This window comes from Neovison vison, chromosome 3, assembly GCF_020171115.1.
Source record: "Neovison vison isolate M4711 chromosome 3, ASM_NN_V1, whole genome shotgun sequence".
Lineage (NCBI taxonomy): Eukaryota > Metazoa > Chordata > Mammalia > Carnivora > Mustelidae > Neogale > Neogale vison.
Window position 1 is genome coordinate 226,150,732 of NC_058093.1, and position 25,890 is coordinate 226,176,621.

A 25,890-nucleotide genomic window follows, 5' to 3' on the forward strand; every position below is an offset into this window, starting at 1 on the left:
GCGCTGTGCTCTGGTGTCCATCCGCTTGGCCCAGTTGTCCCCCGTTCCTTCTGCGAGAGCCTGTTTTTGCCGGACCCTGGACCGGGCCCTGGGGGAGCCACTAGCTTAGTGGCTGTCCGCATGGGCTTTGGAGCCACAGTGTTAGGGCTCGGGTCTCGGGTCTGTCCTCACTAAGTGTTGTCGCTCAAGCCTTCGTGTCCCTGTTTGTAAAATGGGATGAAGGGATATAGGATAATGGCGAGTAAGACCACTTGCCTTGATGGGATGAGACCCAGTAATCCACGTAAAGTGTCTGGAGTAGTTTCTAGCTCAGAGCATGTGGCGCACATGGCTCGTTACTAAATGTCAGCCCAGCTAGGTGTCGGTGTGTTGTTGGGGCAGTCTCACAGGTCTGTACGGTGTTGTTGTGGGGGTACACCGGTGCTTGGGCTCGTTTAACAGGCGAGCTTGAGCTCAGGTGCGGAGGAGCACAGATGTCCTCCTGAGAAAGGGGCCGGTTGAGCTGCCCTCTTGTCTCAAGCGAGCAGCTCATCTCAGCTTTGTCCCCGCGGCTGAGACTGGGAGCTGGCGGGTTTCTCCGGAGTCGGGTGGGAGGACCCCAGTGTGAGAGCTGAGATGTTGAGACCCTGGAGAGGAGAGGGCCGCTCTGGGGGGACACGGAGCTGGCCTCTGAGGTCCCCGCTGACCCCGTGCCCGCCCCGCAGCCCTGCCATCACTGTGAACCAGGGCGAGATGAGCAGCCCTCAGCGAGTCACCTCCAGCCAGCAGCAGACACGCATCTCAGCCTCCTCTGCCACCAGGGAGCTGGACGAGCTGATGGCCTCCCTTTCGGATTTCAAGGTGCCCTGAGACCCCTCTTATTCCCTGCCCCCTCATTCTTCTTCCCCTCTACCTCGGTGTGAGTAGTTGGAGCCCGGGCCCTCAGTGTTTGGGTGCCTCGCCCTGAGCCAGGGACCCTGCGGTGCTCTGACCTCACCAGGGTGCTGGGGAGGGAGGGTCACACCAGGCTTCACTCACAGCTGATGAAGGCAGAGAAGCACTTAGCAAGGAAATTCCTTCTTCCTGGGTTGCTCCCAGCTCCCAGCCACCCAGGCGAGGGGATCCGGAGGCTGAGACAAAGGGTTCTGTGTTGATGGTTGCTCCTGGTGGGGGAGGGCATTCTCCGCTGGGCCATGTGGGACTGGGATCCTGTGCCTGAGAGGTCATTTGTCCCGGGGCTCCATCTCCCACGCTGGCTGGCTGTCCTCAACAGGTCCCTCTTTCTTCTGCCTCTGGCTCCAAATGCACAGGTCTCCTTTGCCAGCCTCCCTCCATCCTTCCCCATACCCTCCACAGGCCCGAGTCCCCACAGGTTCTATCTGTGGGAGACCTAAACCCTTCAGGCTCTTGGGCCAGTCCTGCAGGAGGCATCCTTTCCCCTCCCGTCCTGGGCCTCTCAGGCCTGCCAGACCCGGGATGTTTCAGTGTCAGTGTCTCGGTGGGGATTTATACTGCCTGATCTCCTGCACTTGCTGACTTCACCCTTCCACGTGGGTCTGCCTGGGACCTTTGGGGCATGAAGTAGGGAATCTGAGAAGGGGAGCAAGCCTCCTGAGTGCTCTTGGCCCTGAGGGGGTACAAAGAGTCCCTCCAGCTGGGGGATTCTTGGTGGGGGATGGGAGCTGCCTGGGCTTATGACCCTCAAGTGCCATTGGTTGTGAGTGGTGAGTGGCCACCATCAGAAACAAGTCCCTTGGACTTTGGTGTTAGTCTTGGGGAGCCCTGCACTACCACCCTTTAAATTGTTTTTTACTTTTTTTTTCCCTAAGATTATTTGAGGGGGGGTGAGTATGAGCAGGGGGAAGGGCAGAGTGAGAGAGAAAGACATTTTTCAAGTAGACATTTTGCTGAGCGGGAGCCTGATGTGGGGCTCGATCCCAGGACCCTGAGATCATGACCCGATCCGAAATCAGGAGTTGGATGCTTAACCGACTGAGCCACCCAGGTGCCCCAGTTTCTACTTTCTGAGCCAGCCAGCCAGCGTCGAGGTGCCCACAAGCAGCTGCACTGGTTCTAGCTGTGCTCTGAGATGAAGGTCTTGGGGGATGCAGGAAGGCTAGGATTGTCTGGGGGAGACAGCCAGGTTGAGCCAGGTTTGGAGGAAGCACAACCGCTGCCTATGGCTGACTCTCCCTCGATTGGGCTTGGGCTGACCTTCCTGGTCACCGGTCTCCATGGTCCACTCTCTGGAGCCTTTTCTCCCTTGTCCCTACTCTGACTAGGGTGGCCCCGCAGGCCTGGCTCAGTGGTGGCTCTCTGCTGCCTGGGTTTGATGGGGGCCAGGGACGTGGAGCCCAGGAAGACCTCTTTGGGGTCTGAGTCTTTCTCAGGCCGACCCTCGTGCTTCAGCTTCTCAGCCCCCTTGGTCTGGTGTTGGTCAGTGTAGTTGGTGGCTCTCAGTACCCTCAGGCCAAGCCCACCCCTTGCAGAGAGCACCTCTCCTCACCTCTCCCATCTCTCTTTCCTCTCCTTTCTGCCTTTTGTCTTTCTCCTATTCCAGACCAGCTCCTCTGCTGTGGCCTTGAGCTCCCTGGGGCTGCTGCCCAAACCAGCTCCAGCCCCACGCCACATACCTTCCCCTTCTCCTCCTGGGCCCTCTCTGTTCTTACCATCCATTCCTAAGCTTGCCTCTGGAGGTCCCCCTTCCTCCCAGGAGGTCCTCTGCTTGGAGCACCCCAGTAATGGGCAGGGCCTTCGACCTCCTGTGGCTGCCCTCCAGGTGACATCTGACACTCCCAACGCAAGGTCTCCCGCTGTGGAGGGCCCTCTGGGGCCGTTTGGTGCAGAGAAAAAGGCTCAGGTTTGGAGAGACGTACCAAGCCTCACAAGTGAGGTTTCCAGGGCGCCCCCTTGCCACACACCACCCCGCCAGGCTGGGCGCGCAGGTCCCGAGGAGCCTGGAGACCCCCACGGGCTGTTGGCCAACCCTTTGTACCCAGAGGAAGCCATGGCTGCTGCTCGGGAGCATCCGTGGGCTTTGGAGGCGTGTGAGATCCCCCACGGAGCCACACCCAGCTGCCCGGAAGTAACTGAGCCAGCTGTCGTGGCTGTGGACCGTCAGGCTATTTTCCCAGATACCTGGAGTCTCACAAAGGAACGTGGACAGCCGAAGCAGAGGGCAAAGCCAGAGCCAGGGGAGCCGGAAAGCAGCCGCCCGGCCCCAGTTGATGAGAAGCAGTTAGGTGGACAGACACCCATGAGGGGAAGCCTGGTCAGGCCAACCCTGGGACCCGAGACCCTCAGGCGGCGGGAAGGCACCACCGAAGCTGCCGCCCAGGCCCAGAGGGAACAGCCGGAGCCTCCACCTGCCGTGGTCACGGACACGCCCAACACCACTGAGAGGATTTCCGCCTCCGGCCAGGCAGGCACAAGCTCGCACGGCTGCTAGGCATGGCCCTCAGCTGGCCCAAGTGTGGGCCGCTCCTGGCTAACCGCATGCGGCCTCCCACTCCGTGCATGTCTGCTTGGGCAGCAGATCCCAAGAGCGCGCAGCCTCAGACCCTGATGACCAGGAGTGGGTTCTGTGGGGCCAGTGGAGCCTCCAGGCCCTGGAAATTCTCTTAGGACAACCTTCTTCTTGCTTGTTTGAAGGCTCTTTCCTCTAGATGGGCTACCCCTCATCTCTTGACATGATGTGTGCGAAATGGTTAAAAGCATGGGCTTTGGAACCAGATAGTCCTGAATACAAACCACGCTTCTGGTACTTGCTACCCTGTGTGACCTTGGGCAAACCCCCACCAGCCTCAGCTTTCTCGTCTTTAAAATGGGGGTAACAATAAGGGGGCCTCACTGGCTCAGTCAGTAGAGCACGCGACGCGATCTCAGGGCCGTGAGTTTGGGCCCCATGTTGGGTGTGGAGCCTGCTTTAAAAAAAAAAAGAAAGAAAGAAAGAAAAAAGAAAATGGTTATAATAGACCATTTCCCCCCCACCGTTGTCCAAGGACTAAATGAGGCAATGTCTGTAAAATGCTGAGAACATAGCACGTGGTCCCCTATAAGCCGTGGCTGATGTTACTGTTCTTACTGGCTTCTTGCTTAATGAAAATTTTATGGCCTTTCCAAAAACAGACTAGAGCAACAACAAAAAAACCCAAACAACTACAAGTGAGGTTATAATATACACCAGGAAAAAAACTAATTAAAAGATGTACTGGCAGGAAAGATCACATTTTTCTATTATAGATCAAAAAAAGAAAGAGTCTTATGCCTTTTCAGGAATGCCTACCACTTATATCCCTATCCTTTCAAATAGTCTTGGAATAACCCTACAAGGCAGCTGAGAAAATACTCTAACCCCATTTCAAGGATGGAGACGCTGAGACCCCTGGAAGTGAAGTCTTGCCCAAGGTCATTGCTGACTTGGAGATGAAGTACCAGGTGGAGGGAGTCCGCTCTGCCCCTGCCTCCGCCTCACCCTCTGCCCCTGCCTCCGCCTCACCTCTGCTTAGCTCCTCTCTGGCAGTTGTGTTCTGCCCTCTCCTGCCCGCGGCACCTGAGTGTGGACTGAGCAGCCTTGGCTGAGCCCAGAGTGGGACAGTGACAGCTTCCCCCTCCCCCCTCAGATCCGCTCTGTGATCAGGAGGAGCCGGGAGACGGGCCACGCACACCCCATGTCCCGGGAGCCCTCCCCTCGCCGCCGGCTGGACCCCGCCACCTTGAGCAGGACCCCTTCCCAGGAGCGGCTCATCGCAGAGCTGCAGGGTCGGCTGGGCATCCAGCCGGAGGCAGAGGAGGCAGCGGGGGCAGCAGGGGTCTCTGCCGAGGACTGGCTGACCGAGGGCGTCATCATCACTGTGCAGCCTCGTGGGAGGCGGGCTGGGGGGCAGCTTGTAGAGAAGGTAGCGAGGAGGTGCCTGGGGCTGGGCCAGGGCCAGGCCAGTAGGCGTCCTGATTCTTGCCCAGGATGGCTGGAGGGAAGATGTGGTGTGGAAAGGAGGGTGGGGGGAGGGTCTTGCAGCCTGTGGCCGTGTGAGGCTGGCCTCATTCCTGGTGCCAGGGTGGGAAGGCCCAGGGGGAGCCTGGGGATGGCATGCTCCCTGCTCTTACGCTCTGCTTCATTTCTCTCCTTCCTTTCTTCTTCCCAGGTCGTCTTCCCTCCTGGCTCCCCCGTTCCCCTAAGAAGAACCTTTCCTCTTCTGGCTTCTCCTCCTCCTCCTGTCTCTTTGCTCCAGCCACAGAAAGACGCCTCAGCCAGCAGCCCTTGTCCCTCGCCCAGCCTGCCCGCCCCCTCTTCCCTGGGGCCCTCCGCTCTTGCCCGAGGTTCCCCTGGGGTCCCAAGTGCTGCGGCAGGGCTTCGGGAAGAGGGTGTGCAGGGCCCCACCCCGCCCCCTCCTGCACCCCACACTTGGAGGTCCGTGGGCTGCCAGACCGACGAGGACCCGCTCTTCCCCCCGATGCAGGCAGGCCTCCCTGTCTCCGTCCCGCTGCCTGGGCTGTGTTCCCTCACTGCACACTTGGGGACACACACACACTCCCTCTCTGGCCCTCTGTCCATGAGTCAGGACAGTATCACAGTCCTTCCTCAGAGCTTGCCTTGACCCTGGGCCCTCTCAGCCTGCTGCGGCACTCCTAGCCCCTTGATGTCAGCTGTCCTCTTGCTTCCCAGTGGGGCTTCTCTCTGCCTGCCCCTTCCCCATGTCCCTTGGTCCTGCCTCAGGCTCCTCTGAGGAAGCCATTCCCAGAAGGAAAACCAAACCTGCTCCTCCCGCTCCAGCCCCCAGGCCAGTACCTGGAAGGCCGCTGGTTACCTTCCTTTCCGGTGTCCGTGCCTTTAGTTGGCTCACTTTCTGCCCCTCCTTCATCTCTCCCCGGGCCTCTCTCTCTGGGTCATTTTTCTTTAGACTTTGACTCCTCGTTCTGGTACTGCCGGGGGTGGGGGTGGGGGTGGTGTGGGGTCTTCTTATTTCATCCCAGATTCCCTTTTGTGAAATGTTCCCTAACGAGGTCTCCTTTTCTTTCTTTCCTTAATTAAAAACAATTTTCTTGTCCTCGTTTCCTCCCCTATCCAAGATCCAGGGCCTGGAACAAATGGCAGATGGAGAAGCGTGGGCGGCCGGCTGGCCTCCGAGCGACAGGCAGAGCAGTCCCGAAGGGCAGGACGAGGGAGGGGTCAGTGCCGAGGCAGGGGGGCCTAGGGTCCTGCTTGCCTGTTTTCTGAGCCTTGGTAGGCCAGTGGGGTGCTGCAAGCCCCTCTGATTCCCAGGATATCTCGTGGATGTCACTCCCACCTCGGGGCTCAGGGCTCTGGGGGCCCTGGACGACGTTGTACTGCTTGCCTCCGACAGCCCCTCTGTCCAGGAGGGAGAAAAGCCCCCGGTGCCGCGGTGCTGCGAGGCCTCTTCCCCAAGCCTGAAGTCCTGACCGCCTCTCTCCCTGTCTTTGCAGTTTATGGCCCAGGGGAAGACGGGGAGCAGCTCTCCCCCTGGGGGCCCCCCGAAGCCTGGGAGCCAGCTGGATAGTATGCTGGGGAGCCTGCAGTCTGACCTGAACAAACTGGGGGTCGCCACGGTTGCCAAAGGGGTCTGCGGGGCCTGCAAGAAGCCCATCGCTGGACAGGTGATAGAGGGGGAAGGGGAGCAGGGGAGGGAGCCGCAGGTGGCTGGAAATTGGTTCCCCTGGGCCCCCCCCCAGGGGGGTGTGCTCTGTGGCAGGCCAGGGCCCTGAGCCTCGTTCTGCCTCCTTCCCCAGGTCGTGACCGCCATGGGAAAGACGTGGCACCCAGAGCACTTCGTCTGCACCCATTGCCAAGAGGAGATCGGATCCCGGAACTTTTTTGAGCGGGATGGACAGCCCTACTGTGAAAAGGACTATCATAACCTCTTTTCTCCGCGCTGCTACTACTGCAATGGTCCCATCCTGGATGTGAGTCCCGGCGGCCTGGCGGGTGGGCAGGCGTACTGCCCAGTTCTTTCCTGTTGCTGCTGCCATCTGATGCTAAGAGAGGTCACTCATGTTTGAGCTCACACAGCTAGGAAATGGTGGGGTTGGGATTCAAACCCAGGCTAGATTCAGGGCCCTTCTACTCCCTTCCACCTCCCATCCTAGATTCCCTGCTGCATACACTCCAGGGCTCAGGAGCCATGGCCTGATAAATAGAGTAGAATCCCGGTTCCCTCCCTCTCCTGCTGCGTGATCTGGAGAGACGCGCACAGCCCCTTGGAGCCTGTTTCTCCACTTACAAGATGGGGGTCTGAATAGAACCCATGACCTTGGGGTGCCTGGGTGGCTCAGTCATTAAGCGTCTGCCTCGGCTCAGGACGTGATCCCAGCCAGGGTCCTGGGTTCGAGCCCCACATCAGGCTTCCTGTTCAGCGGGAAGCCTGCTTCTCCCACGCCCCCTGCTTGTGTTCCCTCTCTCTTGCTGTGTCTCTCTGTCAAATAAATAAGTAAAATCTTAAAAAAAAAAATAAATGAAAGAACCTATGACCTTAACCACATGGCAAAATTTAGGAGAGAGTATGTCGAGAGAGTATGTCTGTCATGTCAGATCCCTCCATAAACTGGAATTCCCAGTGGTAATCAGAGCGCATGGAGCACAGACTTGATCTCTGGGTGGGGGTGGGGGTGGGGGTTGGGGGGTGAGAAGGACAGTCCTGCCTGTGGGTCTCTGCTGTGGGATCTGTCCAGTGAGTCGGCACCTGGGCTCTGATCCCACACTTTGCTCTCACAGAAAGTGGTGACAGCCCTTGACCGGACGTGGCACCCCGAGCACTTCTTCTGTGCCCAGTGTGGAGCCTTCTTTGGGCCAGAAGGTATGACCAGCAGGAAGATCACCTTGCTGGATGGTCTCCTCCCCCTCCCTTCCCCCTTACCCCCCAGTTCTTGGGAGGCAGGGGCAGGAGACTTTGCTGCCATTAGAGTCAGGATGATTCCATCTCTAGAGGCCCTCACTCGGCCCCCCCAAACCCCTGTTTCTCAGGGTTCCATGAGAAAGACGGCAAGGCCTACTGCCGGAAGGATTACTTTGACATGTTCGCGCCCAAGTGTGGCGGCTGTGCCCGGGCCATCCTGGAGAACTACATCTCGGCCCTCAACACTCTCTGGCATCCTGAATGCTTTGTGTGCCGGGTAAGGAGCCCCCCTCATCTGGAGTGGGCAGCTGGGAGAGAAGGTCCACGCCCCCCACCCCCATGTGCTCTCTGGATCTAACACAGGGGTTATCAAAGGGGTGAGCAGGTAGGGGTGCAGTTCTTCAAGTTCAGAGGGTCTTGGGCTGGGGCTCACAGTGAGGTTGGGAGAAACCAAGAGGAAGGGAGACAGTGTCCTCCAGCCTTGCCCTGTGCGATGGCCCTGGGACTGGTCATATTCAGCAGAAGGGAGTGTGAGAATGAAATGAGATAATCTCGTACTAGCTTCAGTGGAAACAGGCAGTGGTCTCCACTAGTGGACTCCACTAGTCTGGTGGTAACGGGAGTCCATAGAAGTTAGGGATCCAACAAGGCTCTCAGACCACATACGTTTGGGAAACTGCTCACTGCAGGACTTCTCAGTGCCTTTTATACCCAAGTATGCAGACTGGTTTTTGGGCACATGTTCCAGCCACCTGCTTAGGAGTCAGACCTCTGTCTGAATCCAGGCTGTGCAGCTGAATAGCTGCGTGACCTCAGGCAAGTCACTGAACTTCTAAGCCTCAGTTGCCACTGTTGGGAGAATGCGGTAAGTGTTTAGTGCAGCACTGGGCACATAGGAAGTGCGCAGCCAGTGGGAATCATGAGCGTGACTGTGTGCTGCCCATCCCAGTGGCGGCTGTCCCAGCCCCAAGCCCCAGCCTGAGCCCCCCACCCTCCGCCCTGCCCCCTCTTCTGCCTGGCAGGAGTGTTTCACGCCCTTCGTCAACGGCAGCTTCTTTGAGCACGACGGGCAGCCCTACTGTGAGGTGCACTACCATGAGCGGCGAGGCTCACTCTGCTCCGGCTGCCAGAAGCCCATCACGGGCCGCTGCATCACCGCCATGGCTAAGAAGTTCCACCCTGAGCACTTCGTCTGTGCCTTCTGCCTCAAGCAGCTCAACAAGGGCACCTTCAAGGAGCAGAACGACAAGCCTTACTGTCAGAACTGTTTCCTCAAGCTCTTCTGCTAGGCGCCTTTCTTGGCCCCTCTGCCCCAGCCCAGCCTCCCCAACTGCTACTGTGACCCAGAGGCCTTGCCCAGAGGTCACGGGGCAAAGCCGACTGAAACTGGAATGCGCGTCCTCGGCTGGTGCAGGATGGCAAGAGGGCCTGCTCTTCTTTCCCCCCTGCCAGAGCCATGGCATTCTTCCTCCTGCAACCCTCCCCAGGCCGTCAGCTCTTCATGCTCCCCGAGAGGTGGAGGCTGGAGGGCCCCGCCCTGCACCGTGTGTGTCCCCACGACCCCACCTGGCCTGGCCAGCGCCCCACACTGGAGCCGTCTCTTACTCATACTTTGGCAGAGGAGCAAGGGGAAAGGGCAGGCAGGGTCAGATGGGGTCTTTTTTTATCCTTCTCCCCCCCCATCCCGACCTCATTATCCTTGTCCTGAGAGTATTGGGGGATTCCGGCTCTCTTCAGACAATGCCAGCATAAATCCATCTGTCCAAGGGTGGAAATGTTCGAGGGGCCACGGAAGGTTTCTTGTGTTCCTCCTGCCCTTCCAGTGTCCCCAGGCCTAGGCCCCTCCCCCCTCCACCCATAACTGCTCTGGTTCTACTGAGAAAGGCCTCTCTAGCAATAATGTTTTATAGTCACTTCCTCCGCCTCTGGGACGGCGTGAGGTGGGGAGTTTCCCCCTGTGCCTGGACACTGTACCGACTTTGATAGATTTCTACACTGATGTTTGAATTCATATCGTCTGAGTTGCTTTTACTTCTCTATACAACATGATTTTGAAGAGATTTTAAAGATGTCCCCTTTTGTACTCTCCTCATCCATGGCCACTGGTCCTGTTGGCATCAATGGCTGTGGTGTGGGGTTTGCCTTGTACTGAGGGCTTGGGGTGGGAAAGCAATTTGTATTTTATTTTTTCTTAGCACAAGCAGGTGAACTGGGAGCAGCTCTGTGACTCCCCTTCCTTAACTTCACAGCTCACCAGGACTGTTTTATAAACTGCTGTATTTTAAAACCCCTTCCTGGATACTACCTGGGCCAGCAAGCTCTTAACTGAAACTGGCTTCAGGGTGTCTTGCCCTTGGGGGCCTAGAATTCCGAACCTCATCCGTCCTGTTCCTGAGGGAAGAGAAGGGGAAAGTACACTTTGGGGGTGCTGATTCCTGTCAAAGTAGGCCATCAGGAACATTTGCTCCCCTGTGAACTTTTTGGCAACAAAGAGAACCCAGCAAACATCTTGGCCTCCTCACCGCTTCTCTGTGGCTCTTCTGCCTCCTCAGGAAAGCTGGTATCTGGTCTGGTTGATTCCACTGGCGCCATCATTTCCCCAAATTTCCTGCCCTCCCTGAAGACTGGAGGTTTGGGGAAAAGGGCCCAGGTGGTTGCCAGGGGGGCCTGATAGGATTCGGGGCAGTGGGATAGGATCCTGCTAAAGTAGTGGGACATGTCCCCCAGAGTTCTGGCCCTCACAGATGAAACAGGAGCAGGCAAGCCTGGGGTTCTGGGTCAGCAGAAAGGGGCCCCCGTGGGGTCTAAAGTGAGGAAGATCCAGACCACTCCACTAGCCTCACAGCAGAGGCTGAGCGTGCAGGGGTCTCAGAAGAGGGTCCCCTCCTTTGAGGCAGGACTGGGAGCAGCCCTGGTCTGAGGAGGTCAGCCAGGCCCCTCCAAAGGTCTGATGTCTCCACTTCCACCCATAGGCCTTATTGCTCCGTTTACAGGGACCTGCCCCAGGCCCCTCCCCTAGGGGGACGGGGTTTCTGGGGTCTACCCTCTGGGTCAATGGTTATTTGATGATTTTATTTTATTTTTTTCTCTGTAAACTTCTAACCTGGCTTTTCCCCATGTCAGTTCCTGTGATTTATGCCAATAAAGTTTGCCATTATTTTCACCCATGCCTAGTTCCTTTTCTTGGCGGTCTGAGGTAACAACTTAGTACCAGAAGAGAGACCAAACCTTTCCCAGACTCATGGGGACCATATTGAAGGTAACTCAGTGATGTTCCTTTAATTGAGGCAGAAAGCCCCCCTGGGGATGGGATCCCTGCCTGAGCTTTGCTCTTCCCTCAGCAGTTGGTGAGGAGAAGCAGGGGGAGCAGTGTTGGGCCCCGTGTTATGGGTCACGCCCTGCCCTAGTGCTTGGGTGTCACTTCGCTGAGGGAGGGCATCCTCATGTGGGCCTGTGGGTGGCCTCACACTTACAGAACCGGAAGGAGGTTTGGAGAAGAGAACGGACATGCACAACACAGTCCTCTTAGTGAGCTCAAAGGCAGGATGTGAACCCAGAGCTTGCCTCTGCCTGTGTTCCTGCTTTGACCAGACACCACCCCCTCAATGTATTGGCACCACACCTTAGGTGTGGAACCTGCCCAGTGGAAGTTGGCGAACTTAGAGTGGAGGATGGGTCTCTACTGCCCTCCAAGTGGTCATGTCCATATTTGCATGCTTCCTACTTGCCTGAGCCAGAACTCCAGTGGGGGTCCCTCCTGGATAGCACTGTTCCCCTTTGAGATGCTTCACAATTTCCCTGTTCTCTGGAATGGTTTTCCAAAAGCAGCATGTTGAATTCTAGTTGGAATCTTGGCCATTTCACAGTGAGCTCAAATGGAAATTACCTTCGACCCTCACCCAAAGGTGATGACGGTTTATCCTTCCTGACCATGTCGAATTTATTTTATTTATAGAAATGGATATGGCACATTTCACTGTAGTTTGCTTTTTCATTCAGCTGTACTTTGTATTTTCCCGTGTCAATAAATATACATCTGCATCATTTTCTAATGGCTTCATGATATTCCATTATATTGATGTACTACAATTAGAGATGGTATTTATATCATCAGAGCCAGGATGTCCTCGGAAAGGTACCATTGAGTGTGTATATACTTGGAAAAGTGCATCTGGGGAGAGACAGCCTCAAGGTTTAGAAGGAGCTGTATAGCATCGTGAGACTCAGGGGCTTTGTACTTGCTTCTAGATTTCAGTTCCCAAACCATTGATTATTAGGGCTTGAGCAAGCTGTTTAACCTGTGAATTTTCTCATTGATAAACGGAAATGCTAATACTGTACCTCCTCAGGGAAAGTACTTAGCACAATGCTGAGCACGCAGTAATACACTGTCATTAAAAAGATCTTAGCAGTAACTGACTCCAACAGTTCTCTAAACAGCTGGTCATCAGAGGCCCTAGGCGGCTTTGAAACAAAAATACAGAAACCTCTAACTTGAAAGGGTGAAGATAGAAACACCCCTTCTGCCCTAGGCTCTACCTCAGTCACTACCAGAAAGAAAAAATTATTGATCTAACACAAGTGTTCAAATAAGTGTTGAATGAATGCATAATAAAAAACTAGAAATCCTCCTACATTTCAGGGACTGTGTTAAGACTTAACACGTGGGGGTGCCTCGGTGGCTCAGTGGGTTAACGCCTTTGCGATTGGCTTGGGTCATGATCCCAGGGTCCTGGGATCGAGCCCTGCATTAGCTCTCTGCTCAGTGGGGAGCCTGCTTCCCCCCACCCCCTGCCTGTCTCTCTGCCTACTTGTGATCTCTGTCAAATAAATAAATAAATAAAATCTTAAAAAAAAAAAAAAGACATGTATCTCATTTAATCCTCATAGCAACTCTAGAATGTGCATACTTCATTATCCCTATTTTATAGTTAAGGAAAAGGAAACAGGATCAGCAAGGTGAAATCACTTCCTAAGATAACAGCAAGTGGTAGAAGAAGGATATGGATCCAGGTCTTCTTCTTCTTCTTCTTTTTTTTTGGATCCAGGTCTTCCCACTGCAAACCTTGCATTCATTCAGTCAACAAATACTTATTATGTGCCTGCTATGTGCCAGGCTCAAGACAAAGGTCTCTGCTTTGTGGGGCTTGCTTTCTTGCAGGGAGAGACAGACAACCAACAATATAGTAAGTTATATAGTGTGTTAGAAGGTAGAAGTGCTAAAAAATAAAAAAAGAAAAGAAAGAAAAAGGTGGAAGTGCTAACGAAAAAATAGAATAAAGGGGAAGTAGTAGTGGATTTTTGGGTAATTTTAAATAAGGCGATCAGGTAGGCCTCCTTGAGCACATGATATTTGAACCAAGACTCGAAGTTAATTCCGTGGATATCAGCAAGGAGTCTTCCGGGAGAGGGACTAGCTATTTATCGCACGACCCCTCAAGTGGGAGTGTGTTTTGGAAAAACACCAAAGAGCATCGTCTGGCTCGAAGGGAGCGTCAGTAGGAAAAGAATAAGATTATAGGGGGGAGGTCTAGAGCAGATCCTGTAGGATCTCATAGGCAGTTTAAGTTTTAAGCTTTTTCTCTGAGCAAATTCGAAACTTTTGAGGAATTCTGAGCAGATGAGATAAGGATCTGACTTAGGTGTTAGAGGGTTCCTCTGCCTTGGTAGGGGGAAGAACAAACTATAGAGTAGACAAGAGACCATGCTGTTTCTAACGCGTGTGCAATTATGCCTCAGCTCCACATCGTACTCTTCTGTTTGCGATTTGACAAGGTGGCAGGAGAAAACTTGAACGCTCAGCGCCCAAGCTCAAGCCCCTGAAAGCGAGCGGCTCCAGGCCAGCAGAGGGCAGCAGCTTTGAGACAGCTACTCCAACATGAAGCGGCGCCTTCTTTAACCGCGTTCTTTAAAGACGGCTTCCCGTTGGCTGGAGTGGCAGCAATATTACCCAATGGCTGTCTACACCAATTTAGCGTCACTAGATAGGCGTCGTCGCCAGCCAATAAGTGGGGACACTGTTCTCGTCTTCTGATTGGCTGTTTCATTCACATATAAAAAGTGTGCGCCGGCGCGCGGCCTTCCTCTCTCCAGGCGTCCTCGTGAGAGGTTCGTGTAGCTGCTGCGGCCGCACGGGGACCCGGCGGCGGGAGAGATGGGTTGTGGGGGTTTCTTTGTGGGATCTTGGGAAGGGGCGGGTTTGGCCCTGTCCGGCCTGGGGCCTGGAGTGGCGGCGACGGCGGCAGCCCCAAGTCGGGCTGGGGGGCGTCCACGCGTGGCCTACCTTGCATAGGTCTCGGCCTTGGAGCCCGATGGGGCCGTGGTGACGGGTGTAGGGGGGTGTCTGAGTTCCTTTCCTCTGCGCAGTGACATCGTCTTTAAACCCTGCGTGGCAATCCCTGACGCACCGCCGTGATGCCCAGGGAAGACAGGGCGACCTGGAAGTCCAACTACTTCCTTAAGATTATCGTAAGTGCGGGGATGGGTCGCCATCGCCCATTATGCTGCTTGGGGCCTGGGCACTGATAGGAATCATGAACTGTCCTGTGTTGAGCACGTCCTGAACGACCGTTTCAGGCAAATCTCGTTTAGTTTTCACAGTCAGCGGAGATCTGCCCCCCATCCCCCCAATCCTTGTTGCAGGTAAATGGGTTCAGGCAGTTTAAATGGCTTCCGAGATGACACCATTCATACTCTGGTCTGTCTGGTTTCCAGAGGGCACTCATCATCCTTCTGCTCTTCTGTCTCCCATTTTGGGAAGGCCCATGAGTGACTCACTAGGAAGTGGCAACTTGTTGCATATTTAGGTCCCCTCAAGATACCAAATACCCTGTGAATGTGCTCTCTTGGTTGGTCTCCGTGGCGGGGTTGGGGGGGGGTCTTCCCTGCGCGGAAAGGAGACCCTGTGCCTTGTGGCGCTTAGTCCGTTCTCCCCTGTTGATCACGAACGTTTTCAGATACACAGAGAACTTAAAAGGATTGTCCAGTCATACCCACAGTTTAGATTCTGCAAGTAACGTTTTGTTGTATTTGTTTTACGTCGTGCTTAAAATGCTGTAACCTTGTTTGGAATAGTCATTTTTTCTGTTGATGCAGCTCTTTAATGAATCAGAAACATGTCTTATAATTGGGAAAAATTAAAAATCTTACAATAAAAAAAAGGGGTTGAACGGAGATATTTAATTTTCACCATTCATACTCAGGGTACAAATCTTTTGTTTTGTTTTTTTAAAGATCTTATTTATTTGACAGAGAGAGGTCACAAGTAGGCAGAGGAAGGCAGAGAGAGAGGGGGGAAGCAGGCTCCCCACTGAGCAGAGAGCCTGATGCGGGCTTGATCCCAGGACCCTGGGACCATGACCTGAGCCAAAGGCAGAGGCTCAACCCACGGAGCCACCCAGGCACCCAAGGGTACAAATCTATACAGTCTGTCAATTTTGCAACTCAGGTGGCTCCCAGTGGGAGGAATTGTCCCAATTTTTGAATCACTTCAAAAGCCTAGAAGAAAGGGAGTGAGATGGAAGCCAGTGATGATGGGATTTGGTTTCTTTTGATATTTTCTTTCTTTCTGCTGTTAACCATTGTTTCTGGCTTGTTTTTGTAGCAACTTTTGGATGATTATCCAAAATGCTTCATTGTGGGAGCAGACAATGTGGGTTCAAAGCAGATGCAGCAGATCCGCATGTCCCTCCGTGGGAAGGCTGTCGTGCTGATGGGCAAGAACACCATGATGCGCAAGGCCATCCGAGGGCATCTGGAGAACAACCCAGCTCTGGAAAAGTCAGTTAATTCTTTTGGACATCTTTCTCCTCCCTTCTCAGAGCCCTTCTCCCCTTTCCTGGAGAAGAATGGTGCTGAATGGTGACTGTCTCCTGTCAACTTCTCTTTGCAGACTGTTACCTCATATCCGGGGGAATGTGGGCTTTGTGTTCACCAAGGAGGACCTCACTGAGATCAGGGACATGCTGCTGGCCAATAAGGTAAGGAGAGAATCAGGACAGCGAATGGCTAACGAGATCTTATTGCTAATTTTGGCTCCTTAAAAGCATTTTGAATTTGTGTTTGTGGAGAGAAGACTTCTCACTGTTGTTTCCGTGTAGGTGCCAGCTGCCGCCCGTGCTGGTGCCATAGCCCCATGTGAGGTCACTGTGCCAGCCCAGAACACTGGTCTGGGGCCCGAGAAGACCTCCTTCTTCCAGGCTTTAGGCATCACCACTAAAATCTCCAGAGGAACCATTGAAATCCTGGTGAGTGGACTTGGCTTGCCAGTGCTAGCCAGGCAAGTGGTGGGGACTTGGTTTCTGTGGGCTTGCAGGCTGTCCTGGTGTTGACTGTCAACCGTTACCTTGTTCTTCAGAGTGATGTGCAGCTGATTAAGACCGGAGACAAAGTGGGAGCCAGTGAAGCCACACTGCTGAACATGCTGAACATCTCCCCCTTCTCCTTTGGGCTGATCATCCAGCAGGTGTTTGACAATGGCAGCATCTACAACCCTGAAGTGCTTGACATCACAGAGGAAACTCTGCATTCTCGCTTCCTGGAGGTAAAAGCTGTCCATTTCAGGCCCTTGGTTAATGGTTGAGAGCCTGGCCAGTTTCAGACTGCATCCTGGCTACACATCTGAAATTAGCCACATAACCAAGGACAATGATTTAATCTGTTTACTTCAGGTTTCCTCATCTGTAAAACAGCAGTAATAATACAACGTTGTTGAGGGATTTAATGAATTAGTCAGTATAAAGCCTTCTAACAGCACTGGGCAAATAGGGCAATTGTTACTCTAGGACCTGCAGTAAAACCTGAGATTTTGAGTAGTGTGTCCTGAGTCTGAGGAGAAATGAGAAAAATGAGGACCGTGTATAAGTAAATGTTGTCAGGTACCCTGTTTGGGGAGAATTGACTTTTCCTGAGACTAGCTGGCTTAGTTTTTGCCGTTAAAATATCTTTTAATTGATGAATAAGGAGATAGAAGATATATCTTTTTGTTTTCTTGGACAAATGAAAAATTGTGTTTAATATATATAGTTTTAATTATTTGGAAATCTCAGTAGTGGATGAAATTTACATCTGGAATTAGCTTAACCTTTTTTGTTGTTCTCACAGAGCTGAATGGTTAGCTTAGTTTACATTTTCACAAAATGGTGACTTTTGAAGTAAGTGCCATCATTATGGTATAGGAAATAATCATGTTGGGAATAGGGGCAAAAAGCGTTTATAAATTACTGTGTCTGAATTACCCTGCCGGAAGCATTTGGTGTGAGGTAAGTGCCCTCTGTGAGACATAGCAAGTCAGTCTTGCCTGTTGTTGAGCTTCGCTTGGACTTCACGGTCTTGACTGTAAGTTACCTAGCTCACTTGACATGGAATTTTTTTCCTCCCCTCAGGGTGTCCGCAATGTTGCCAGCGTATGTCTGCAGATAGGTTACCCAACTGTGGCATCAGTGCCCCATTCTATCATCAATGGATACAAGCGGGTCCTGGCTTTGTCTGTGGAGACTGATTACACCTTTCCACTTGCTGAAAAGGTAAAAATCCCATTAGGACCACAGTGGCTCTGATGGGATAAATCGATGGTAGCATGCTTAGTTGCATTTAATGATCATATTGTATAAAGTAGATATGTTTTTAAGAGTTTCCTTAAGAAGTTGGGGGACAGGGGAGGTGTGTCCTTGACTTTTTAGAAATGACAAGAGACCAGAAGAGGGGTTAGTTGATTGTAAGAGCTGGGTCTAAGCTTACCAGGCCATACCCAAGCTGTCTTGCCTGATCATCTCCAAGAAAGGCTCCAGGGAAGGCTTCAGTGGCTGAGAAGTTGTTGGCCATTGAACTAGAGCTGAGGGGTTGTAGGTAGCAGAGATTGTGAATGACCATTTTGATCATGAACTTTTCTTCTTGCTTCAGGTCAAGGCCTTCTTGGCTGATCCATCTGCATTTGTGGCTGCTGCCCCTGTGGCCGCTGCCACCACTGCTGCACCTGCTGCTGCTGCAGCCCCAGCCAAAGTTGAAGCAAAGGAAGAGTCGGAGGAGTCGGATGAGGATATGGGATTTGGTCTCTTCGACTAATCAGCAAAAAGCAACAAATTCAGCCAAGTTTATTTGTGAAACAAGGAAATAAAGGCTTACTTCTCTTGAGTGTCTCTGGACTCTTCATTTTGTGCATTTTGAGGTTCATAGTGCTTTGTACTAGAAACTAGAGCCATGGTGGAACAGTAGAGCTTTATTTGAAGTTGACATTTCAGTGTCCTTTATTTTTTTTTTCCTTTCCAGTGTTTTTGTAATTGAGGTGCTGCTTTCCCAGCAGCTGGGATCATGACCTGAGCTGAAGGCTGATGCTTAACTGAGTCACCCATGTCCCCCTAATACCACCCAGCTTTAGCTTTTTTTTTTTTTTTTTTAAGTAATCTCTACCCAACTCTGGGCTTGAACTCACAACTCAGAAATTGAGAGTGCGCCACGGACTGCCAGCTGGTGCCCCTAACTGAATTTCTGTTACACCAGAATTCTTATTTCCATGGCCATCTGGCCACTAGCCTGGGTCCCTCAGATATTTTGAGTAGGTGGTGACCAAGATAAAACGTGATTGCTGCAAGGGTAGGTGTTTCCTTGAGGTTGTTACAAATCTGTACTGGGTCCTGATGGAAAAGTGTTGTAACTAGGTTGACTACAGTTTGAAGGCCATTGCTAAGAGGGCCAACAGCTAAGCTACACAGACCGCTTTCTTGAGACCGTAGTCTGTAGAGTTGACCCGTCTGCACACTGAAAATTAAGACCATGTCCCTTGGACCGTGAGGTCCTTTACTGACCTCAGGCTCCCACCCTGTGGCCTTGCCTACGTCCCAATCTGGAACATTTTGTCCTGTGCAGCCCCCTCTCAGCTCCACAATATTTCCCTGGTAGCCAGAGTTCCCCTTTGTTTTCTAACTCTACATTGTCTGCCGCTGGTTACAAGCTCAGGAGAAGATGCTAGTCACTGTCTCCCTTTTACTAGGTCAGTTCTGCCATTTAAGAATCTCATTTCCTTAAAGAATGTGGCCTTCTCTTGGCACAGGCCATGTGGGGCCAGACCTGCGAACGCAAGCGGGTCGAAGACTACGGGGTGGTACATTATAAATCCTCAAAGACCTTTGTCTCTCACGAGGCCGGGCTGAGAAGGGCCCCGGGGTTGAAGAGCAGGCCCTGGGGGTTGGCCTCCACTGTCCCCGGCGCCGGTTCAGGCACTCCATCCCGCTGCCCGCCTCCTAGCCCGGGCTGTTGCGGCCGCCGTCCCGCCCGGGGGCGCCAGGCCCGGGCCCGGCGGGCTCCTGGCCTCGCCCTGCCGCGTGGGCCCGCGCTATGACCCGGAAGCGCTCCGGAAGCGGTTCCGGAGTCAGCGCCGGCAGGATGGCGGCGGACACGCAGGTGAGGCGGGTGGCTGCGGGGCCAGCGCGGCCAGTGACTGGGTGTGGACGGCGGCCGTCGAGCCAGACCGCTCTTGCCGCTGGCCGAGGGGTATTGGGGGGCAGTGGTTGCGGAGGGCTTGGCCCCGGGGCGGTCTCCGGCCGACCCCTCGCGGCTCTTGGTCCGGCCCGGCCCGCGCGGCGCACACTGATCCCGGACTGGAGAAGTCAGGGGCTCCGGCCTGGGCTTCAGCTGCTGGCGCCCGGCGGGGCTCTCCCTGACCCTGGAGTTGCAGAAGTTCACCTTTACGAGTCTTTGCTGCATTTCTCCGAGCTCTCGGGCAGTGAGCCCCGGCCAACGCCGGCTCGTCCTTAAACTTCACGTTCAGCAAACGTTTCTCGAGCACCCACGGTGTGTAGGGACTTAGAGCACAGGCTTTGCATTTATACAGTTTGAGTCCCAGCTCGCTGATTTCCGTGAGATCCCCGGCAACTTACCTAGCTCCGCCAAGTGTCGGTCTTTTCGTCTATAAAATGGGGCTAAGGTAGTACCTACGGTAGAGGCTTGTGAGGATTCAGTGAGATAAAGTAGGGCACTTTATACGTTGATGGTTCTTAGGACCAGGGTTGGAAGTAAAAGGACCGTTATTACTACTTTGGAAGAGCCTTACCATCCTTGAGTGTAATACCTCCTAGTTCGGGAAGGACTTGGGAATAACTTTTTTCTCCACCTTAGCCTCGATTGTAGTCACGAGTGTTTTAGAGTGAAAAGACAATAATATGGGAAAAAGAATCCCGTGTCTAAGGGACAGCTTGGCTTACTTGCCAAGTCTTACTCCGGGGAGAGGAGACTAATTGATTTTGATAGGGAGGCCCTGAGACCAGAGAGTGAGCACTTCGGGAACATTTGGGAGTTGTGTTTTGAGAATTTTCTGTGCAGGGGGCTGGTAATTTGTTTCAAGTGTGTTATATTGAATCCTGGAAAGAAAAGCTTACTCTCTTGGGTAACTTGAAAGGGGTTAGGGGACACACACTGAATGTTTAACATTAATACTCAAGTGGAGAAACATCTCTCAAGAGCTGTGGTGTTCATTATGGTAGCCATGTGGGTATTTATTTATTTATTTATTAAAAAGATTTTATTTATTTATTTGACAGAGAGAGATCACAAGTAGGCAGAGAGGCAGGCAGAGAGAGAGAGGAGGAAGCAGGCTCCCTGCTGAGCAGAGAGCCTGATGCGGGACTCGATCCCAGGACCCGGAGATCATGACCTGAGCTGAAGGCAGCGGCTTAACCCACTGAGCCACCCAGGCGCCCTCATGTGGGTATTTAATCGCAAGTTAAGTTAGTTAAAAGTAAATGAAATGAAAATTTTAGTTCTTCAATTGCTCTAGCCACATTTCAGTGTGTGGATAGCTTCGTGTGGCTGCTGGCCACTGTACTGGACAGTGCAGAAGAACAATTTCCATTATCACAAGGTTCTTTTGGACAGTGCCACTCTAGAGAGAAACCTCTGATCTCTAAAGCTGTTTGCATCTGGTCACACCAACAAAAGACTTCTCTAAAAGATCTTGGTGTGCATTTCTTCAGTTTTCTGATGGGGCCTCACTTCATTTTCTCATTAAGAGAAAGAAGAGCCTTAAACCTAAAAAGTTCTTTCAACTTTGTGAGAGAAACTGTAGCCAAGAATCTAATATTATCCTAGAAAGACAGCTATGTGGGAATTCTAGGTAGAGAGTGGGTTGTATTCATGCATCTATTTTCGATGTCTCCTCAGCCCTCATTAAAACTAGTAAAAGGTTTTTTTTTTTTTTTTTAAATTAATCCCACAAGGATTGGGAGAATGGGAAGCAGACAACACTAGCAAACTTTTAGAAACTACAAAGTGATGAATGGCAAGGATTTAGCAGACCCAAGGACAATGACTCCTATGCCAACAGTTGGGAAAGCTGAGAAGCAACCTGATTCACATGGCAGAATCTCTGACAGATGAGAGCTGGGGGTATCAGCTAACCTCTGGAAATGAGGGTGAGTAGGAGGGGTCAGTTAGGAGGATTGGGTGAAAGCCCTTTTAAGATGCAGTCAGATCCCCAGCTGTCTTTCTCCACCGTGGCAAAAGCCTGGACTTTTTTTTCTCAGGAGTGTGTAAAGCAGGATCGCTGTGAGGACTAGTGTAGGAGGCCCAATATCCAAGGAGGTCATCTGCAGAGTAATTCAAGAAACTTGCCCCCAGCTGGAGGGTGTGTTTCCAGACCAAAAATGCTCAGCACAATAGATGAAAATAGACTCGCAACAAAGCACATTAGTGCAAAACTTTAGAACCTAGGACATAAAGAGAAGATCCTAGAAGTTTGCAGGGGGAAAAGTCAGGTCTTGTACAAAGGATCAAAAATCAGAATGACACTGGACTTGGTAACAACACTGAAAGCTGGAGTTCAGTGAGAAATGTCTTTGGTAGTCTGAGGGAAAATGATTTCAACATAGTATTCTGTATCCAAACAAACTTAAGTCAGCTGTGAAGCTAGAATATTTTCAGATTTGCAAGGACTTCACAAAATGGAGGATATGCTCCATCTAAACATAAGAGAGAGTACATTTTCAGGTGATACACTGTGTCCTATCTGTAGAGGATCACCTGCCAAATTGGGGCAGGTCATCAAGTTCTGGGAGAGACTTCTTCAGGAAGGTGGAATTCTGCCCAAATATACTGAGATTTAGACAAGTGGCAAAAAGTTTGGGATCGAAATGCAAATTAGACCACATAAAACAAGGCATACTGAGGCAGGGTGGGAAAGGTCATTTATTAACTCCAGGGTAAATAAAGCTGTGTAGGATAGTAGCATAGTGTATTAAATGGAGGTTGAAGGACGCCTGAGTGGCGCAGTCAGTTAAGTGTCTGCCTTTGGTTCAGGTCATGATCCCAGGGTTCTGGGATTGAGTCCTGCCGCAGGCTCCTTGCTCAGCAGGGAGCCTGCATCTCTCTCTGTCTGCCTGTCTTTCTCTCTCTCTGTCTCTCTGACAAATACCTAAAATCTTTAAATGGAGGTTGAGTGGGGCGCCTTGGTGGCTCGTGTGGGCATTCAGCTCTTGATTTTGGCTCCAGTCATGACCTCGGGGTCGTGGGGTTGGTCTCCACACTCAGCTGGGAGCCTGCTTTAGGTTCTGTTTCGCTCTGCTCCTCCTTCTGGTTGCTCGGGTATGTGTGCACATGCTCTCTCTCAAAAAATAAGTAAATAAATAAATAAAATCTTAAAAAAATTAATTAGAGGTTGAATGCTTACCATATATATGCAATGTAAACACCGACTACTGAGCTAGCCCATATTATGAAACTGAGGAATTATGTTGGGGAAAAGGAGAGGGTATGAGATGAGGTTGGAGAAAGAGAGCTACTATAAAAGGTAACAAAACGGGGGCGCCTGGGTGGCTCAGTGGGTTGGGCCTCTGCCTTCAGCTCGGGTTGTGATCTCAGGGTCCTGGCATCCAGTCCCACACTGGGCCCTTTGCTTGGTGGGGAGCCTGCTTTCCCCTCTCTCTCTCTGCTTGCCTCTCTGTCTACTTGTGATCGCTCTCTGTCAAATGAATAAATAAAATCTTAAAAAAAAAAGGTAACAAAACTGAAAAATCAAGTAGTAGTGGCACAGACAAGTTATTTAGAGAATGGGGGTAACTCCCAAAATCATGAGCCAGAATTGGTGAGAGGGTGCCCTTGGGGAGTGAAGGCAGAGACAGGTTTTTCTAGCAGATGTCCCAGAACTCTTCAGCTTTTTTTTTGAAGTATAGTTGACATGACATTGACTCTTTTAATTATCTGCATGTATAATTATAAAAACAAAAGACAGTATTAAAACAATCACTCACGTGGAAGACCGTTTTGGCATGAGTTTACTCATTGCCAGTAGAATTATATCAGGGATTTAAATGTAAGAAAAACTTAGCATAATTTTGTTTCTCTATCCACCCTTGAATCTTACTTTGCTAATAAGACCTGCCTCTGAAATAGTTCCCCTCAGTGCAGGGGATGCAGCTGTGCTAACGTGGATGGCGGTTGAAAGCTAAGGGTTGGTTGGCAGTGGTTTATAGACCTCTCAGTTTCAGGCTTAGTTTCAGAAATGCAGCTGCTATGGCTCTCAGGCCCAGTCTGAGCAATGGTATCCCTCTGGGAGTCTGCTCTTTTCATCACGTGTAAAGTGGGGGGACTGATGCCTACCGCAAAGGCTTGTTGGTGGTAGTGGCTGACCTCGTGCTGAGAGAGAAGAGTAAATGCTCTACACAGGCTCTCTCCCTTAGCCTCTAACCGTCCTGCGAGGTGGGTGCTGTTACCTGCATGGTATACACGGGGAACTGGTGGTCAAGGGGATGACCTAATCTTTTTTTTTTTTTTTAAGGTTTATTTATTTATTAGAGAAAGAGAGGGGGAGAGAGTGTGCAGGGGAGAGGGGCAGAGGGAGAGAGAGAATCTTAAGCAGACTCCCCACTGAGCACGGAGCCCAGTGCAGGGCTCAGTCCCATGACCCTGAGATCATGACCTGAGCCGAAGTCGAGTTTGACACTTAACTGACTGAGCCACCCAGGGGGTCCAAGGAGATGACATAATTTGACTGAATTTCCACAGCTGGTAAGAGGCAGAGCTGGGGTTACGTCTCTTGACTTTCTACCCTTCAGCCACTGTGCCCTCACTGGATTTTACATAATCCTGAAAGGGCATTTTCTGTCCTAAGGTTTTGGCCTTTTGCTTTGCCTCTTCTTGTCTAAACTTTGAAGTAAGGTATATTGACTGCTTGACTGGGTTAAAGAAATACATGTCACCCCGGGGTGATTTGGCCCACCAAGAGACTTTTCACAATGTCTGGAGACAGTGTAGATAGGCAGGAGGAGGGGAATGTTGTTACTGGCGTTGAGGGGTTAGAAGCCAGGAATGCCATTCAGAATCCTACAACGTGGGGTGCCTGGGTGGCTTAGTGGGTTAAAGCCTCTGCCTTCGGCTCAGGTCATGATCCCAGGGTCCTGGGATTGAGCCCCGCTTCGGGCTCTCTGCTTAGTGGGGAGTCTTCTTCCCTTCCTCTCTCTCTGCCTGCCTCTCTGCCCACTTGTGATCTCTGTCTGTCAAATGGATAAATGAAATCTTAAAAAAAAAAAAATCCTACAACGTAAGAAGATGGCTTCACAGCAAGAGTTACCCAGCCCTAAATGTCTGCAATGTGGAGGTCGAGAAACTTTGGGTTAGAGGGAACTGCACTGAACTCTGTACCTCCTTCCCCAGTGCATGAACACGCGCGTGCTCACACACACACATACACTCATTGTTTTGTAGTTTGCTGAAATTTCTGCTGTGGATTTGGTCTTCACAGGTTTCCGAGACACTGAAACGTTTTGCTGGGAAGGTGACAACAGCCAGTGTGAAGGAACGGAGAGAAATCCTCAATGAACTGGGGAAATGTGTTGCTGGAAAAGGTATTTATTTTACGTCTATGTGGCTGAGAGACGATTCCATTTCAGAGTAAATTGTGCTCTCTGTTTAGAGCCATGGCTGCTTCTACCCCTCAAAGCACCTTCTGCCTTCCCTTGCTGTATTTGTTTGTTGTACTGTGCACTGAAACAGTTGGGTTAGCAGAGAGCTGATCCACTTAGGTACCAGAGGTTTTTTACAGTTTTAACCATTTTGATTGGAAATATTCCCTTTTTTTAAAAAAAAATAAAGATTTTATTTGAAAGAGAGAATGAGAGAGAGAGAGAGAGCACGAGAGCGGGGAGGGTCAGAGGGAGAAGCAGACTTCTTGCTGAGCAGGGAGCCCGATGCAGGACTCCATCCTGGGACTCCAGAATCATGACCTGAGCCAAAGGCAGTTGCTTAACCAACTGAGCCACCCAGGTACCTGATTGGAAATATTTCTAAAAGATACCAAAAGTCTTAAGTAATTTATTAAATGCAAAAAACATTTTCTTCATGATTTGGGATCCCATTTTTCCCAGTTTGTTCGATGGAATTCAGCAAGATGGTAATAGGTGATTTGACCAGTGAAGATTCCAAGGTCAAATTAAGTTTGGAAGATGTCATACTTTCTACTTCCCTCTGGGAGATTCACAGCATATTCCAGGAAGGTGTTCTAACTTTATGAAGCTTTCTTTAGTTCTAACTTTCTAAGGTTCTAACTTGATTAAGCTTCAAATCCAGTGTTTTCCTTTAACCTTCTGTTTAGGATCTGGGGAACACATTTTGAGAAATATTGAGCACGTGTAGTTATCCTGATTCTGTACCGCACTGAGGGCTGTCCCTGCAACCCATTGGGGTGTGTAAGACTCATTTGCCTTCATATAACATTGTATATTAACTATATTGGAACTGGGGGGGAAAAAAGGACTAGTTTGCTTTGTTTTTCTTTTTTTAAGGTTTTATTTATTTGAGAGAGAGAAAGGGAGAGCGAAAGAAGAGAGCACACGAGTAGGGGCAGAGAGAGAGAGAAGCAGACTCCCCTGCTGAGCTGGAAACCCAGCACAGGGCTGGATCCCAGGATCCTGGGATCGTGACCTGAGCCGAGGGCAGATGCTTAACTAATTGAGCCACCCAGATGCCCCTTGGACTAGTTTGCTTTCATCCAATAAATCCTAATTAGCTTTTGAGTTATCTTTTGGTATGTTTTTACTGAATAGCATTGGTTCTCAAAGTGTGGTCCCTGGGCCAGCAG

The 25,890-nt window shown here is 51.5% G+C and overlaps 3 protein-coding genes across 9 annotated transcripts in view; all 3 read left to right on the plus strand.

Annotated features, from left to right (window-relative positions):
* Positions 1–9,333, plus strand: part of PXN (paxillin) — a 46,306-nt gene extending 36,973 nt beyond the window's left edge. For 4 of the 6 annotated variants that reach the window (XM_044244158.1, XM_044244159.1, XM_044244160.1 and 1 more), the window contains exons 6-12: positions 705–840; positions 6,049–6,147; positions 6,424–6,594; positions 6,727–6,900; positions 7,709–7,790; positions 7,958–8,106; positions 8,852–9,333. In XM_044244158.1, coding sequence (XP_044100093.1) covers positions 705–840; positions 6,049–6,147; positions 6,424–6,594; positions 6,727–6,900; positions 7,709–7,790; positions 7,958–8,106; positions 8,852–9,118 — 1,078 coding nt within the window. In that variant the 3' untranslated portion in view covers positions 9,119–9,333. Of the gene's footprint in view, positions 1–704; positions 841–2,539; positions 3,401–4,601; positions 5,439–6,048; positions 6,148–6,423; positions 6,595–6,726; positions 6,901–7,708; positions 7,791–7,957; positions 8,107–8,851 lie in introns of all 6 variants that reach the window. The other 2 variants (XM_044244164.1, XM_044244162.1) reach the window with 2 other exon arrangements.
* A 4,563-nt stretch (positions 9,334–13,896) lies between these two features.
* Positions 13,897–17,960, plus strand: RPLP0 (ribosomal protein lateral stalk subunit P0). Its single transcript, XM_044244165.1, has 8 exons — positions 13,897–13,937; positions 14,196–14,297; positions 15,433–15,608; positions 15,721–15,808; positions 15,929–16,075; positions 16,186–16,371; positions 17,213–17,353; positions 17,730–17,960. Exons 2-8 carry the CDS (start codon positions 14,244–14,246, stop codon positions 17,889–17,891), a joined length of 954 nt encoding a protein of 317 aa, XP_044100100.1. The 5' UTR covers positions 13,897–13,937; positions 14,196–14,243; the 3' UTR covers positions 17,892–17,960.
* A 1,239-nt stretch (positions 17,961–19,199) lies between these two features.
* The window catches only part of GCN1 (GCN1 activator of EIF2AK4), a 60,482-nt gene continuing 53,791 nt past the window's right edge, over positions 19,200–25,890 (plus strand). For both annotated transcript variants that reach the window (XM_044244166.1, XM_044244167.1), the window contains exons 1-2: positions 19,200–19,226; positions 24,556–24,658. In XM_044244166.1, coding sequence (XP_044100101.1) covers positions 19,209–19,226; positions 24,556–24,658 — 121 coding nt within the window. In that variant the 5' untranslated portion in view covers positions 19,200–19,208. The remainder of the gene's footprint in view (positions 19,227–24,555; positions 24,659–25,890) is intronic.